Source organism: Python bivittatus, unplaced genomic scaffold (genome assembly GCF_059951505.1).
Source record: "Python bivittatus isolate LINGU-HERP-01145 unplaced genomic scaffold, Pbiv_v1 ctg000480_np1212, whole genome shotgun sequence".
NCBI classification, from domain to species: domain Eukaryota; kingdom Metazoa; phylum Chordata; class Lepidosauria; order Squamata; family Pythonidae; genus Python; species Python bivittatus.
In genome coordinates, this window is record NW_028277075.1 from 72,390,653 (window position 1) to 72,409,306 (window position 18,654).

At 39.9% G+C, this 18,654-nt stretch overlaps 2 protein-coding genes across 2 annotated transcripts; both read right to left on the reverse strand.

The window, feature by feature from the left end:
• Positions 1-624: 624 nt before the first annotated feature.
• Positions 625-1,580, reverse strand: LOC103064315 (olfactory receptor 5V1-like). Its single transcript, XM_007440413.2, has one exon. It carries the CDS (start codon positions 1,558-1,560, stop codon positions 625-627), a length of 936 nt encoding a protein of 311 aa, XP_007440475.2. The 5' UTR covers positions 1,561-1,580.
• A 6,899-nt stretch (positions 1,581-8,479) lies between these two features.
• LOC103064554 (olfactory receptor 5V1-like) lies at positions 8,480-9,456 on the reverse strand. Its single transcript, XM_007440414.2, has one exon. It carries the CDS (start codon positions 9,407-9,409, stop codon positions 8,480-8,482), a length of 930 nt encoding a protein of 309 aa, XP_007440476.1. The 5' UTR covers positions 9,410-9,456.
• Between the last annotated feature and the right edge of the window lie 9,198 nt (positions 9,457-18,654).

Below are 18,654 nucleotides of genomic sequence, written 5' to 3' on the forward strand. Positions count from 1 at the left end.
GTTACATGGCCAAATACATGGTTCATAAAATAAAAATAGAAATGAAATAATTAAATTCTCGCACATTTAAAATATTAAATAGTACACTGCAGTCTTGGAAAAGGTCATACATTAAAGGAAAGGCCATTCAAAACACTAAGTCCCTGTGTTTGTCTACATGCTGAAATCTGACAGAATAAAAACATGAATTCATAGACACCAATGTAAGCATTTATTATGAGAGAAATGGGATGTCACCATTCATCACAGATAAAAATGCCTTCTTTTCAATAGAGGACAGCTGCACCTCACCTAGAAGTGGCAATTGTGTATCAACTAGGATTACAAACAGGGTCAGACTGTTGCAACACTGCGTTATAATTAAGCACACTTATATCACAACTTCATGCATTCTGATATCTGAGACAGGGATGGTTCTAAAGCAAAAGCAAAAGCCTTCAGCTGCCTCCTTATAGATACAAAAAGAGAAATGTTGACCAAAAAGCAGGCAATTCTAATGCTTACCCAGGTTCATTACAGTAAGAGTATGGTTAGATCGGAAACAAATCTGCAAAAAGGTGCTTTAGAAACCTAAGGTATTGATCAATGATCATTGATCATTGAAGAAGGAAAGGAAGGAGATATTTATGAAAATCTTTTCCGATTGAAGGCTTTGTCTAATGCTGCTTTAACTTCCTTATTCCTCAGACTGTAGATCATAGGGTTCAGCATGGGAGTGATTATCCCATACAGCATAGAAATTATTCTGTCCCGTTTACCAGAATAAGAAGAGGTGGGACGTGCGTAGGTAGCAATGGTTGCCCCGTAGAAAAGGCAAACAACAGTCAAATGAGAACCACAGGTGGAAAAGGCTTTGCGCCTCCCCTCAGTGGAGTGCATGCGCAAGATGGTAGAAATTATGTAGATGTAAGAGATCAGAGTGATCAGAAATGCCCCACCTCCTACAATACCAGCCACAAGAAGACGAGCGACTTCAGGAAGATAAGTAGAAGAGCAAGAGAGAGCTGTCACAGGATGAAGATCACAGTAATATTGGTTGAGTTTCTTAGATCCACAGAAAGACAACCTAAAGGTCAGTGAGGTGTGAACCATAGAATTAATTAAGCCCAACAGCCAAATCACAGCCATCAATTGAACACACCGCTGTTTATTCATTATGTTGGCATAATGTAGAGGACTACATATTGCCACATAGCGATCATAAGCCATCACTGCGAGCAAGAAGATTTCAGTGCCCACCACATCAAGCAAGAAAAATAATTGCAGCAAACAGCCAACAAATGGTATTCTCTTGTCTTTCGACAAGAATATCTGGAGCATCTTTGGTACAATGACCGTTGGACAAAGGATGTCCAGCAGTGATAAATTACTGAGAAAGAAGTACATTGGAGTTTGGAGGTGAGCATCTGTTCCTATTGCCATGAGAATAGCCCCATTCCCTGCTAGAGTGGTCAAGTAGATCAGCAGAATCACCACAAAGAGGGCAATCTGTACTTCGGGATGGTCAGACAGTTCGGTCAAGTAGAAGTCTGTCATCACAGTAATATTGCCTTTCTCCATCTTTCTTCCAATCTGACTCATCAAGAGGAGTACCTGAAATAAGAGAATGCAAAAGAGAATAGGTGTTCCTGGATTTTAGAGTATGGTGGAGATGCAGGCTGTCACCTTCATCTCTTCCATCTACATGCTCTATCTACATACTGCAGAGGGTATTTGGGAATGGGATGTTAGGAAGAAGTCAACAATGGAAAAGGAGATTACATCAGTAGACAGATAGTGTCTCTTCCTCTTCATAACCAATGCTAATGGACAGCAAGTTAAACTTTGCTGCCTATATTATGAGTGGTGATGTCTTTGGAGGCTTTTGTGCTCCAGATCTCACCATTCCTTCATGGTCAATGATCAAGCATGATAGGAGTTTGGAAATCAGAACCTTTCTTTATTCCTTTTTGGTTGTTGCTTTTTCCCTTCTCCGATTACTTTGATTATAAAAAATCAGTACATACAGTATCATATTATATAAATATTAACATAGGAAGAAAAGATTGAAGAGCAAATCCTCATTAAATTATGTCATTGCATTTAAAATAGCCTTTAGTCACTATCTAAATTAACAGAACAGAGTCAGCATATACTATGAATCCAATATTTGACTGCAAATATTCAACCTTCCAAGCCATCAAATGCAAATTCTTAATTCAGATTTAGATGAGGGAATGCACAAGACATTCAGATTGCTGCAACAGGTTATCTTAGAATAGCTCCTGTTCTTCTATAAGGTACTTGTCAGAAGGAGCAGATTAGTTCTTGTGAAACTCCCACTATCCTAACATCTGCAAATAACACTTTACCCTTCAAAATCTCTCTTACTAACAATACTAAGCAAGTTAAGGGTGTTGTTTAGAAAACATAAAGCTAAATGGGTTTCAGTTCACCTGTGATAACAATATAGCACAAAATACTATGCTATTTTCAAGGCTGCTACTAAGCCTTCCCGAAAAATGCCTTAAATTAAACCTTCCCGTTCTGCTGTTGGGGGCTAAACATTATGAAATCGAAATGTACTCAGGTCATCAGTTGAGTACTTGCCACAGCTTGGATAATATCTATTCTCTTCTTTCATCTTGAATTCACTGACTCAGGACAAGCAATTCACTGAAGAATCGGACTGCAGACCTAACAAGGTAGACCCACGTTTCTTCATCTGTTGGCCTCCAGAACGATTGGATTGCAGTCCCTTTACTTCCTCATATCGCCATAAGGATAATCTCGCACATCGAGGGGGCACTAATATATGGAAGACCTCATTAGATAGGCTAAAATTACTGTTCCAATAAATTGAAGTCACTTGCCTTTCCTGATTCTCCTGTATGTGCCAACACAGTAACCACAGCATGAAGAATTTATGTGGAGTCCAGCAAAATACTTGCATGGCTATTCAGGCATCAAATTAACAATCACTGCTCCAGTCTTCAAAGCAAAGTCTTTAATATTTCTAGCTGTTTGACCATTGGGAATCAATGGCATCAAGGTAAAGGGTGTATTCAAAACAGGGGTCTCCAGGGAATTTGGTAGCAGTTCGATTTGAGTTTCATTGGAAGAGAAATTCACTTGGCCAAAAACTTTTCATCCAACTAGGATTAGTGACTTTACGGTCCTACTAATGTCTAAGAATTAATTTCCTTTGAGTCCAAAGGGACCTCCTACCAGGAAAGTAATAATAGTTTTGGATCATTAATGATATCCATCTCTAATTTAACTCAAGGAACTAGAGCCATTCAAGAAAAAAAAGGGGAGTGCTTGTTTCCTTGGAACTGGGATTGTTCAAAAGGTTGCCTCCACCATGCATCTCTATTGTAATCCATGTAACGCATCCTTTGTGTATATGTGACTATTTCTGTATATGAGCTTTAAATCTCCAATTGTGAGCAGGGCGCAAATGGGATTTAAGAAATGATCTTGCCTGTTATTTTCTTATTTATTTATTTATTTATTTATTTATTTATTTATTTATCTATCTGTCAAATTTGGCACAGCCCATCTCGTTAAAAAGCAACTCTGGCTGGTTTACAGAGAAGATAAAATCAATTAAAATACAATATAAAAACAGTCTGAAATAAATAATAAATAAATTCCAAAATTGACAGAACTAGATCAGGGAATGTCATCAGGGCACCAGCCACCCCTAGGACTGATTAGCACTCTTCTCGTCCCATGCAAGATGGCAGAGGCAGGTCTTCAATTCATCTCCAGGTAAGTCTAGGAAAGTCTCCTGTGAAACCCTTGGAAAAATATTGCTGGCCAGTTAGACTGTATAGAACTAGACGAGCCAATCTTCTTACTTGGCATAAGACCAGTGGAACTGGCAGATTGCATCCTTATCTTTTAATTGGAGAGGCCAGGCATTATATATTAACATATTTTTATCAGTTTTATTGATCATGTTGTGTCAAATTAAGCCACAGAAGTATCATGGTGATAATGATGATAATTTCTTTTTTTCCAATGATTTGGTTAAATTTTTTGGATAGAACATTAAAGAATACAAGTGAAACAGAAAAAAAGGAAGAAAAAAAGGTGTAAGAAAATGAAACAAACCCCCCCACCCATCCAAAAAAGTGACTTCCCACCCTCATCATGACAAGGATAAACAATTCCGTAATCACTTCACCTCCTCTTATTTAACCAATGTGAAACTCTTCATCCTATAGCCCATTTCTTAACAATAGGCAACTCAAAGAGTAACCTCTTGTGCCATCCAATCCTTGGCAAAAAGTCCAGACAGAGCTCTAAGATATGAACAGTAGTTAACATATATAAAATTCAACATTCCGCATCTCCACTCTTAGCTAAAATAAAATCCCATATAAAAAGGATAACATATCCCAGTATCAACAAAATAAAAGAAAGGTTTAACATACCAAAAAGGAACCATTTCTTCTTTACAAAAGACCAGCTCTAATACACAAGAGTTTTACCCTAAATAACAACTTATCCCATTCAGATAAACATTCCATATCTCAACTCTATGCTGTAAGCAAATCCACAAAGGACTAATTTTAGCATAACAAAGAGAAATAGTTTCTCCTTTTTTTAAAAAGGATCAAACTTCTTACTTGAAATAAAACGACAATTAAATACAAAGTCAATTTGAGTAGTGTGAAATTAAGATACATAAAATAACAATAAAGGGAAGAACTTAAACACCTTATTAAGTATCAACAGATCCAGTGTACCACATTTTTTTCCAGTTAAGATATCTGCACATCCAGAACAGACCAGCCAGAATACCAACATGTATTTATGTATTTATCGGATTTGTCACTGCCCATGTGACTCTGGGCGGTTTACAGAACAATTAAAATCAATTAAAATTACAAAATTACAATAATAAATAAAATATAAAAAGTTCCGAAATGATTGGCCATCATTCAAGGAGCATCACTGAAGTGGTAGTCATCCCCAGGATTGGGTAGATTTGTTATTCCCCACATGCAAGCTGGCACAGGCAGGTCTTCAAAGTTTTCCAGAAGGCCGGGAGGGTAGGGGCCTGCTGTACCTCAGGGGGAAGAATGTTCCAGAGGGTGGGAAGAAAGGCAGGGAAGGCTCTCCTCCTGGGCCCAGCCAGTCAACGTTCTCTTGCTGACGGGACCCACAACACGCCTTCTCTGCCTGAACAGGTGGGGCAGTTTGATCTGACTGGGGTAAGACAGTCCCTCAGGTAACCTGCACCCATGCCATGTAGGACTTTGAAGGTGATAACTAACACTGTGAATTGGACCTAAAAGCAACGTGGCACCCAATGCAGCTCCCGCAGCAAAAGTATTATATGTGCCATCCTTGGGGCACCCAAGATTGTCCGCGTGGCCACATTTTGAACTAGCTGTAGCTTCTGGATACTCTTCAAGGGTAGCCCCATGTAGAGTACATTGCAATAGTCTAACTGAGAGATGAACAGGGCATGAGTGACTGACCAGAAAGCCTCCTGATCCTGGAAAGGGCATCACTGGTACATCACACAGAGGTGGGCAAAGGGTCTCCTGGCCATGACTGCCACCTGCTCCTCAAGCAGGAGTTGAGTCCAGGAGGACCCCCAGATTACGCACCAGGTCTATCGAGCGGTGCAACCCTGTCCAAAACCAAAGACGGTAAATTCTTGGATACAGAAGGGCCTCTAATCCACAGCCACTCCATCTTAGCAGGGTTCAGCTGAAGCCTGTTCCACCCCATCCACAGCCTCCATAAACTGTGAAAGGGTGATCATGGCATCACTCTGGTCACCTGGGATAAAGATGTATAACTGGGTATCATCTGCATATTGATGATACCTCATCCCATGGTGGCAGAGGATCTCACCCAGTGGTTTCATGTAGATGTTAAAAAGGAACAGAGAGAGTACCGAATCCTGCAGCACCCCACAATGGAGGGGCCATGGGCTGGACTGCTCACTCCCAATCAGCACCGATTGGGATTGACCTTGGAGGAAGGGAGAGAACCAGTGCAAAACTGTGCCACCCACTCCCAACTCCCCAAGTCAATCTAAAAGGATACCAAAAGGGTCGATGGTATCGAAAGTCGCTGAGAGGTCAAGAAGAGCAAGGATGGATGCACTATCCCCATCCCGCTCCCACCAGAGATCATCCATGAGTGTGACCAATGCCATTTCTGTCCCAAATCTGGGCCTGAAACCTGACTGAAAGTATTCATCTTCCCCATTTGCAACTTATGACACCCACTTATTTTTAATGCCTTCATAACATATGCACTAGTTTATGTTCCTGTATGTCTATTCTACAGTGTCCTCAACAGAAAAGACATTAGATTATAACATTTCAAAGTTTAAAATTTGAACAATCGAATACTCCAATCTCTTCTCTTCAAAGGCAATGGTAACCTTTTTCTTGATAATCCAGAGTTTGGACAGTGGTCACATTTTTCTCCTTCTCTAGTAAAATGGAACCATACTTCATTTTTAAACTTGGAAGATTTGCTTTTAAGTTGACCATTATAACAGAAAGACAAATGATGGGGTGAGCAATTACCTTTGGATTGTGCAACTGCAATTTCTGCCATATCTTCTGAATGGAGAAAAGCTACCATTTCCTCCCCCTCACTCCAAATTTTCCAGGTAGCCTGTCTCTGCCTTTCTTTATTAAAATAACCTATATTATTTTGTATTTACCCACTGATTTATTGCAACATTTTGGTGACTTTGGGCCAGTTACTCCCTCAGCTCAACCCACCTCAATCAGTAGCTTTGTCTAGCAAAATGGGATGAGGACTATTGACACCGATGTGAGCTCCTGAAGGAAATGTGGAATATAAATCTAACAAATACATACATACATACAACTGATTTTTAAAAAGGGAACTTTTTAGCACAATACTGCTTCTAGGGTTGAATGCAAGGTTTCTTGATGATAATACTGAGGTTTTTTGTTTGTTTGTTTGAATGATAATGAGGGGGGGTTGGTTTGCTTGTTTGAAAGAGTTGAAGCTGCTACTAGTGTGGTCCTCTGTGTGTTTTATCTTTTGTTTTAACCAATGCAGGAGAGAAAACTATTTATCAAGCTGTCTACCCTCTGTATATTCTCTGCATTTCTGACATGGCTCCAAACCAGAAGGAAACAGGCCCAACGTAGCTACTCAGGCAGAAACAGGCATGTTGCTTCTTTTGAGAACTTCTGCAGGTCTGCATGGCAGGTCTCTGAACTATGTGTCTCCAAAGAAGGTTTGCTCAAAGGAAGCCTGGCAGTCATCTTTTTTTCAAGGGGGTTGACCAATCTGCTTCAATATTTGTGCGCTGATTTCTCTTATTCTAGGCTGTAATAAGTAATGTTTCTTACAAATCAAACTCCTGATGATCTCATGAACATGACCTTCCTGGATATTCCAAGGATTGAACTTGGGACTTTGATGATTCTTGGTCATGAGAAGTAGCATTTTTATAAATAAGTGTAAATCTGGTAAGGGAAAGACAGGGTATTCATCTTCCCAATTTGCAACTTATGACACCCACTTATTTTTAATGTGTTCATAATGTGCACTACTTGATGTTCCTGTATGTTTATTCTACAGAGTCCTCAACAGAAGAGAAAAGACATTCGATTATAACATTTCAAAGTTTAGAATTTGAACAATCTTAGTGATAAAGTGAACATACAACCCAGCATCATTTTACAGTAAATCTCTCTGGTCCATTTTCCAAATCAGCGCTGAAAAGAAAAGAAAAAGAGTAAAGTTGCTGAATGATCTTCTTGAAAGGCTTGAATAAGCTGCTCTACCATATGCACTAGGGTTGTGATCTCAGGTTGAAACAACCCTGTTGCCAGGACCCCTTTCATCTTCTGTCATGGTTGCCATTGTGAAGTTTATTTATTTATTTATTCATTCTTTAATTTATTCATTGATTTGTTCATTGATTTGTTCATTGATTCAATTTATATGGCCGCCCTTCTGAACAAGTGACTCTGGGTGGCAAACAAAATTAAAATTAAATTAAATTAAAAAAAACAATTACAAACATTATAAAAATTCAGGCACGAAGTTGCTGAGAAACATCAAACCCAGATCCCTAGTACAACCAAGAAGCAGGTCCCTGCACACACTTGGGGCCCCAGGAATCATCATATTGATGAGCAGTGATGGAGGGAAGTAGGTGTATCAGCCTGGTGGTCGGAGAGATCTAAGCAGCCTACTATTTGAGACAAAATAAAACTTCCTGGTTTCCCAGCTTTCCTCCAACAGTGGAAGAGGCCCAAATTACCCAAAGAAGTGGTTGTCTTTTCTCATCCAAGAAGAGGCAGGGTAGCGCTCACTTCTCCCTGTCTAGCAAAGTGGTTGCTATTTAAACCAGGCCAGACTGATACAGATTTGTATCTGCAACAGAAAAACCCAGAAAACAATTTACCAGAAAGTTGCAAGAAAGTATAGCACATTCTGATAGCATTCAAGTAGAGGGGAACCCAAACCAAACCCCTCAGAAAACCCATTTCAGGTTAAAAGCTTTGACCAAAGCCTTTTTAACTTCCTTATTCCTCAGGCTGTAGATCATTGGGTTTATCATGGGAGTAAGAATCCCATACAACATGGAAACAATTCTGTCTTGCTTGGGTGAGTAAGTGGAAGTGGGCCGAACATAGGTAGCAATGGTTGTCCCATAGAACAGGCAAACCACAGTCAAGTGGGAACCACAGGTGGAAAACGCTTTCTGCCTGCCCTCAGCAGAGTGCATGCGTAAGATAGCCGAAATTATATAGATGTAAGAGATCAGGGTAACTAGAAAAGCACCACCCCCTAAAATTCCAGCCACAAGGAGAAGGACCAGTTCAGGGAGGTATGTGGAAGAGCAAGAAAGAGCCATTATGGGAGGGATGTCACAGTAATACTGATTAACTTTATTGGGCCCACAGAAAGATAATGTAAAGGTCAGTGAGGTGTGAATCATGGAATTTGTAAAGCCTGTTAGCCAGGTCCCAACTGCCAGTTGAGCACATAGACGTTTACTCATAATATTTGTGTAGTGCAGGGGGCTGCATATAGCCACATAGCGGTCATAGGCCATCACTGCAAGCAAAAAAATTTCAGTGCCCACCACATCAATCAGGAAGAATAGTTGCAGCACGCAGCCGACAAACGATATTCTCTTGTCCTCTGACAAGAAGGTTTGGAGCATTTTTGGCACTGTGACAGTTGGACAAAGGACATCCAGCAAAGATAAATTACTCAGAAAGAAATACATAGGTGTCTGGAGGTGAGCATCTGTCGCTGTTGCTATGAGAATAGCCCCATTCCCTGCCAGAGTGGTCAAGTAGGTCATCAGAATCACCGCAAAGAGAGACATGTGCACTTCAGGCAGATCAGACAGTTCACTTAGGTAGAAATCCTTTACTCCCGTGCTATTAGCCATTTTTCTGCCAAGAACTGTGAAGCAGAAGTATCTAAAAACAATGAAAGAAAGATATTAAAAGCATACCTTGTATTTTCTTCATGCCTTTTTGTCTTTTTCTTTTTGCTATAGCTGGCTAAGGACCTTAACTTCTGAAGAAGAGTGTTTCTTATTGACTTGTTTGTTTAAATCATGTGTTGAGAGCAGCTTTCCATCAAACTTCTCAAAGAGGTTTACAATTCAAACCAAAGTTTGAGAGAGCAAAGAGGTTATGGAGATCACGGGGTGAGAAGAGAAAATATCAACAGAAGAGAAGTTGTGGAGGAGAGAACTTCAGCAATATGCTTCACACAGTCTTCATGTAGCAGCAGCTTTGAGGTCAGAAAGTACTGAGACCTACAATGTCCTTCGATCTGAGGCTATGTAGAAGGCAAGAGACAGTTTGTACTAAGATATTCTGATCACTCAATTCAAACTGTATATATTGTTCAATTGCATTTAGCAACTAGCACAGGGATAGGCAACCTTCTGATTAGTAGGAGTTTGTGGGTGGCCAAGAGCCCCTATTTGGATCAGTGGGGAGGGTGATGCTGCGGTGCAGGCTGAATCAGTTTCCTGATTTTCTATTCTTTGGATCTGGGGAAAAATGTATTGATTTTCTTTCCTTATAAATTAAGCGCGGCCTGGTTGAGATGTCCTTCCCATCTCAAAATGTCAAGAAACCTGCCATTGGTTTTTGGCAATTCTAGTCTGAGGTGGTTCTGTGGACTGCAAAAAAAAAAAAAAAGAGGCAGAGGAAAATGAAGTGTCTTTTTTGGGCACTGCAATCTCAGACTATCCTTCTCTGCTCTACTCAATCAAAACAGAAATGCAGCCTCAATCTGCAATATGCCCATCTATGAATTGTGAAGCAAGGAACGTGTTCCAAAACACAGAACTGAACCAAACTCATCTTTCATCACACACACACACACACACACACACGATTCTGCATATATCTCAGAAACCTGGTTTCTGAGACACTTCTGTTTTTTCTGGAAAAAGTTGTAGTCTGTGATTTTTATTCTGGTGTTCTTGATTTGATTTGCAAACATGGTATGTTGCATGCATGAAGTATGAACCTTGAATTGTAATCATGGTGATCATTAGTTAATCCCGTTTATCATAAATACTGATCTGCCATCGAGCCAATATAAGTATGCTGGGGAAAGTTGTGGTTGTCAATAACATTTCAGTTAAAATACAGGGAAATGTAATTGCTATTTTTCAAAAGTTCCTTCTGGCATAACCTCATGTTGATTCCTACTCTACAAAGCCAACACATTCATGATTTAATAGATATGAATATTAATAAATAATAGTGTAGTATTATAACAAAACTGTACTTCCTTGCCACTAATCTTACTTGCACCCACTTTTTTCTTGATCTTTCAGCCGTCTTCCTTAGTTTTTCAGTTCTGAGCAGGCAAAAATGCCCCACAAAAGACTTACAAAGCACCTGAGCTTTAAGTGCAATATCCCATAACATTTCTAAGCACAACTCACAGACTTTGTAGCATTCATTCTAATTTCGTATAGCATATGAAGCTTTAATATTAAAGCAACAGAATTTATTATCATTAAAAATATTCAACAAATAGAGAGGATGTGGATATAACCCAAGAGTAATTGCAGAATTCTTGATACAAGTCAAATAAGATCACATCAAGAGTGTTTTACTGTATTTTTATGAATGCATAAACGTGTGCTGGTAACTGAAAGTGGTGCAAATGAACTAAAAGAACTGAATGTTTTGGCACGTATTTAATATTCATATTATAGAATTAGTTTCTCTGAAATTCAGGATGAGCCCAAAGCAAGATTAAAGAAAGAACAATAAAGTCAAGTAACATTTGAAATTTAAAGATAACAGGATGAGAATTTAGAATTAACCCAGAGTTCAGTGGAACTGGAACCCTGGAGCATTTCCTCATGGGAACACCACTGGCTACTAATGCTATCATATTAAGAGTTGCCTCCTATTCTTACTGTGACAAACTGATACATTAACTTGTCTTGTTAAGCATAGGAATCGCATTTAATTCAGTATCTTAAGCCCTTATGAAAAAAAAAAACCATCTGTGAACTGAATTGCTAAATAAAGTGACCATTTATGATAGACCTAAACTAAACAAGAGTGAAAGATTCCGATAAAAAATAATGTTTATATGACTATTGTTATATTAATCCAAATAAATTAGGTATTGAATCAAACTGTAACTACTTTTCACAGAACTTAGCAATAGTCATTTATCTTATTTATTTGTTGTACTTAACCCAATCTTTCCTTCAAAGCTGCATAGGCAAAGTAGATTCCTCTATTTTTCCCCGCAATGATCTCCAATGGGGTGGGCTGGGCTGAAAGAGAGTCCCCAAAACAGCCAGTAAGTTTCCAGGGCTGAGGGTGAACTTGAATCTGGGTCTCCTGGGTGCCAGCACCTTAATCACCACATCACACTGATTCCTAATACTCTTAATAACATTTTTCACTGAGCTTTATCAAAAATTTGTAAATAATTTTACACTGAGATTTATAAAGAATATTACATAGTTCCGGATAAATATAGTGTATGTTTCAAATCAGTAAATAAACAAAATGCATATTTCAAATATCTAGAATAAACAGGTATGAGGCTGAACAGTAGCTTGCCCCCTGCCCTTGTACCTGAAGTGTAATGTGGCAGCAGTTTTCTGATCTTCAACTTATTTCAATTTATTAAAGTTATAGTAAAACCTACTTGATGAAGAGATCTTCCAGCTTTAAATGTGAGCACACTGAGATTGCATTATTAAAAAATGATACAGTAATGAAGTCCTGCTATATAGTTTGCATCTTAGTACTGGGGGGAAAAAATCAAAGAAATACAACTAGGAAGAATCCAAATACTAATCTAGGTTATAATTATAATCAAGAACTGTCTATATAATCAGTACTGAAGATAACATCTGGGGACGTGGGCCTCTGAGAACATTAAAAAGTAAGGTGTAGCTTTGAAATTTGCTAAGTCATCTGGCAAATTCCTTGGTATCAAGAGAATCTCAAAATCTTTGGTTGAGTAGAGTTTAGAAACTGTTTTGAGTCAAAACAACAATCTAAACAATTAATACATTAATTTCTGGAAAAGCTCTTTTGCTCCCTATATACAGTATGTTAATCCTCAGATCAGAACAAAACTAGTTTTTCAACATGGCAATTATTCATTGGTAGAGGGAGAGTTCAGTTCAAGAGAACTGCAGTGCTTTCTTGGAAGGAATCCTTGTCAGAAGCTGATGAACCACTGGAAATGCTGCAGGCAAGAGAATTCAGGAATTCAAATCCAAACTGTAGCGTACATGCAATTTCAGGCCCGGCTCCTGCAAAGCTGCAGTGCAGAAACACTACAAACCACTTCTTGTTCTGGAAGATTTACTTATGAAAAAGTAAGGACTACCCCTGGAATTAATAGATCAGTGCATTCTCAGAGAAAAACATATCATTATGGGGAGCATCAAGTTCCATCTCTTGGAATGCTGAGTTTTGCACAACCTTGCTCATTACCTATTCCTGTCAGCCTCTTGTATTTTGAAAACCTGATTTTTTGCTCTCAGATTGAATCTGGATTATACTTTGGGAAGCCTGAATTTTTTGAAGCTCTGTCACTTGTGTGAACCCCGTGTATGACTCTAGAGCTGATTTTGGAGCCTGTAATTACTAACTTATTTGTATTGCTATCAGCACTACTGATTTCCTTGTTCAAAAGTGTTACAAAGTATGCTCGTTTATTTACCTGAATGTGTTACAGACATGTAAGTCCAACACATATATGTGACATTGAACCAGGGGTATGTAAAGAAAATCAGATACCCTAAAGATTTATTTTAGTCTTTGATCAGAATAAGACACCAATGAGGCAATTGTCAGCCTTCCCAGGTAGACCATGCAGAAACCATGACCAGTTGAGCTAATTCTACTTTATTGTAAGGCTACATTAACAGAATCTTGCAAGTCTGAAGGTATAAATCTCCCATCATCTCTTTAACAGCCTGATAAATTAAGGAGGTTCCTTTCTGAGTTTCTTCTGTTCCCATTATACAGCTGCAGGCTATGCCCCCTCTTATCTGATCATTCCCTAGGCAGTATCCCTTCCCTCCATCTCCCAAGGTTATCCCCACATACCATTACATCAATACAGAATTAACCATGGAATTATCAGGTGCTTTTATTTTATGGGGGTAACCTATAAAATTAATTCTCTATAAAATACTTATCAAATTAAGCACTATAAAACTGAAAACCTTAAATAAATGAATCCATGAATCTAGGATCCATGCTATGAAATGAATACTAACAATACCTATAAAACGAAAATCTATAAAGCTAGAAACTATAAATAAGTAGATCTCTTATAAAACCCTATAAAATTGGTTGAAACTAGGGCATATACTTGCATACAAGCCCACCCGCAGAAAAGCCAATCCTTGAATTTTTAACCAAAATACTATGAAAAATGTGCCATACACAGATAAGATGACCCTCATTTTTCATGGTATTTTGGTTAAAAAGTGAAAGGTCAGCTTATCTGCAGATAGGCTTATATGCTAGTATATACTTAGTTTTACGGTTTCATGGTATTCAGTGAAGAGTTTGTTGGCTCACTGAGTAAGTGTGAATGCTTGATCACATCAGAGTAAGCACGTGAGTGCTGAAAATAAAAAAGGAAGTTTCTAAATTAGAATTGGGATTAAATGAAATGTAGGAGGACTTATAGCAGAGAATATCCCAGTCTGTTTTGGCTTTGTACATATATATGGGTACCAAGAGAGATGAAACTTTTAATGATGTATTTGGGTTACAGGTTTTATTATATCCAGGTTTTAAGGGAAGTTTCAGGGAGATGAGAGAGAGGGGAATGAGAATTGGAAGGAAATGATCTAGAAAGAACATTCAAGTACTAACCAGTAGGAGAGAGGTGATGAAAAGCTGCAACCTGGTGTTACAAGGAAAGGAGAGCAGGTCATTGGTTAGTCTCCACTCCTTTTCGATTACAGTCTCACCAGTTCAAGGTAATAGGGAAGATGATCATTCTAATCTAAATGTCCCGTTTTTTAATGGAACATCGCTTGTGGGTAAAACAGCTATTTAATTCTGAATGAAAGGGCTGATCTGGTGCATGCCACAAGGCTTGTCCATACTTAAACTGCTTGTATCCCATAGAAATGAAGCCAGCTTAAGAAATCTCTTTCTGGATTTCAACCTTTTCCTTTTTGTCCATAGTGATGGCCTGGTGTTCTGTCTGGACTACACTTACTATTTCACCCGATTGATGGATCCCCCTTTTTCTTTACCCCTCTCACCTGTGCCAAGAAAGCAAGTACTAATGACATCTGGTTTTCATTGATAGACCTCCTCCATTGACTCCCCCTCCTTCCTTCTTGTCTGGTGCATCCACTGGTGGACCAGGAACAAAGAAAAGGAAAACATCAGTTTTACCATAACGTTTGATCCAAATAGAAAGAATAGCAGAACTTTTGTCAATTCAACATGTTGTTGTTTTTTAAGTTCATTTTGTTCCATCAGTGAACCTGTAGAGCCCCTGCTTCTCACTTTCCACCAATAAAGTTGTAAAAAAAGAAAAAAAGAAGAGAAACATCCAGTGTTTCACCAGGCTACCAGAGAAACAAACAAGAGAAGATGTTCACTTGAGGAGGAGGCAAGCAACTCAGCAATCCAAGAAAAATTGTCCATTTTGCCACAGCACAGAGTGGAGGCATTTGCCTACAATGAAAATTGTTAAGTGTGACTTGTCTTAGATCATTCATTTTCTGATCAGCTTTAAACTGACAGCCAATAGAAGCCTTTCCAGAGTGGAGACAGGTTAAAATGCTCTGATCCGGCACCTAGTGGAGCAGTGTTGTTTCATAGTTCTGTCTGATTAATTTCTCATTTCATCAGTCAACAATACTATTGGTAGTATTATCGAAGCCCTAATTAATCTGTGGATTATAGAGATAGTATCCCTTCAAATTAGTTTTTGGTTTACTAGTGTCAGGCCTTCAGTGTAGACCAGGTCAGAGAACAGTCAAATTAAGGCCTACTGGAACTCTACCTTATAGTTATAGGGTATAATAACAGAAACTTGAAAGCCTGTCAGAGTCTCCCTCTGCCTCCTCTTATATCAAACAGAATCAAGGCAAGGTTATCTTGAGTTACTTTCTCACCCTTTCTTCTTTCCCAGGGCTAAGTTAACTTTACTTAACAGTTCATGCATTCCTTTTTTATGGTTACCTCCATACTCCTGTACAGCTAAGGAGTTGAGAGTAATGAAGCAAATAAACTAGCATGCAAGTCGAAGAACCCTTGGGACAGCATAGATTAAGCCATGGTCAAAGCCATTTCTAGTCCTACTGCACAGCATCACAGATAATGAAGAGTCCTTACTTCTCTGCCACCACCAAATCCACATACTTTAGGCCAGAATTGCTCTTCTGTATGGTGCAGCACCTTCTCCACCAAGATATGGTGCTGGGGCGGGCACGGGGGAGGGCAGTCAAGTTTTGACAGATGGTTAGATTGGTGGGTTTAGTCATCTGTCAAAACTTGTTCTGTTTTTGTACACATGTGTTGCACAGGTAGGTTCAAAGGAAGCCCAATTATCAGCTGACAGCAGCTGATAGCTTTCTTTTAGACAGGGAGTAGAACCATTCCAGAAGAGTGCTGTTCCAGAATATCAGCTGATAATCAGGCTTATTTTGGACAGGGGTTTAGTGCTATTCTAGAAGAGTAAAAGCTCTGTTCAAGGGCAGCCAAATGGCTAAAAGGAGCATGGAGAGTTGCACTGTAATTCAGCATAGAGGAAGCCAGCTCTCTCTTTTCCATTTCACAGTGAAGCCCCCACTATTATCTTGGCCAGCTGCTACTGAGCTGATCCAGGTCCCTGAGCTGGATTTCAAGGAACCAGTTTCTCAAAGCATGGCCCTGAAAGACAGTGCCTAGGATTAGAGGGGTAGAGGCATGCCCATGCCAGCCTAAGCTGCCAATAGGTATGAAGCTGACCCCATCCACTAAAGGTCATCTGACTGCATCACTGACAAAATTATTAATGAAGCATGTCAGGTTGTATTCATGGGGAAAACTATGTTGGGATAAGGGGGAAAAAAAACACTTTAGAAGTATTATACCTAAGATCACATAAAGCTGCCTTAGGTGTGGGATGAGAGACACAGAAGAAAAAAGAAGTTGCTGGGGCAGTTTGTGCTTCAGTTCGAGTCAAATGCAGAAATGTTCTTGATGAGAATAAAAAGCAAGGAAAAAGTGTAAGCTGATAGAAAAAGAATTTATAAGAATTTGAGGGATTTGTGGCAGAAAATATAAATAGGAACAGTAAGAATGTTCAAAGGACAAACCCAGTATGGGAAGCCAATGGGTTATTATAGATTCACAACCAAGAGTGAAAGACATTCAAAGAAGATACGGGAAAGGCAGAGAAATTGAGGGGTCATCCACACAGTCAATTTGATGTGCTTTTTTTTATCCTTGAGTCGGTCACTTGCTCATAGTCTAGCTTTTACTGTAGGAGGCATCTGTGGAGGTGGAAATATCAGAACCAATCCCTCCTCCTGATTGACTTAGCAAGGAGTTTACCAATGGGAACATCAGCCTCATGGAAGACCCACCTTTGGTCTTCCACAAGGTCAGTATTCCCCTGACAAGCCACAAATAAGCCGACCAACGCTGCACAAGCACAGAAGCTCCAGCTAAATGTTCCTGCAGTAGGCCAACTGCAGCCCAGCAGTTCGGTGGCCTTTGGAGGCTCCATGCAGTACTTTCAAGCTAGAACACTTTGGACTGAGCTGCAGGAGACTGACACAGAGAGGGAATCTCTGTTATAAGGATACATCCTAAGCAAATGATGCACCCAGGGCGTCAGGGTGGCTGCTCTCATCACCCAACAACTACTACATCTTTGTGGCCTGAGTGTGCCATTGTCAGGATCTGCGCAAGCAACTATTGAAAGGCTATTAGAAAAGTTATGTAGACAGATAGCTAGTGAGTTCAAATGTTAGTTTAGACAAGAACCATAATTTGTATGCCCGCTTGCTTGTTCCTGCCATAAAAGTCAAGAGGGAGGGAAAACAATAAAACAACAGAGGCCAGGTGGACCGTTATCTCCCTGAGAGGCACCAGCAAGGTCGAACAGCTGTGAGACCCAAGGAGAGGCACGAAAAGGAATCAAGTGGGAAAATTAGAATAGAGGGGGGTTAAAAGGAGAGCTCTGGCTGGGGAAGGTCAGTCTCAGCAACTTATGGGGTGCTGTATGTTACTTCTCAATAAAGAAATCTTTACTGGAAGCAAATAGTCTCCAGAGGATTTACTGGACTTGGGAATTGAGCATGCAGACTCTGACAGCCATCTGGTGAAATCTTTGGGCACCTGGGTCAGGGACAGCAATGGAGGCAGGAGCACATCACCTCAGTGGTCCCAGATCTCTGCAGCTGCTATATGGCTGGCCACATGGATGATTTTATTGCACACCAATGTGGTTTTAAAAAGCCGCAGCTGGAGCCCAGGGCTTTGTAGGATCTGGCAACCAGTATTAGGGATGAACACTGAAGGCTGGCTGATAGGAGAAAACTAAGCCATTGGACCCATTTGATCCATGAGCGCCCACCCTCAGATCCCCATCATGTATTCCCCTGTCCATCCACTACTCTAATACCATCATGTACCCTCATCCCACCCCCAACTCCATCTCCCCCACCACCCCACTTCTCGCCTCTCTGACAACTAGAACCACTCAACCACCACCCATACCTTCCTGTACTATACACCCTCCACCAGTTGATTCCACCAGAGGCACTCAGCAAGTGAGGTTACAGCAAAAGGAGCTAGCAAGCCACTAATACTCTGACACCCTTCCCAACACACTCACTTACCAACTGCAATCCTTCCTCAACCACCAACCCTCCAGGTTTGATTCAAGTGGAAACAAGATCAAATTCTGGCTAAGTGATTGGCTACTAGCCCCTACTGTACAACAGTAGAAATTGAGGTATTAAAAATGTAAGAAAGATAGAAAAAAGTCCAGCCCCACAGGCCCCACTTCCTCATGGTCTAGGCCCAGACTCAGCTGTCAGTTACATGTCTCAGCAGGGCCCAGGCTGGCAACACACAAAACTGTTTAATGCAGCTTCTCTCCTGCTGGCATAACTCCATCCTCCTGCACTCTTGGATCCAGAGTTTCCTTGGT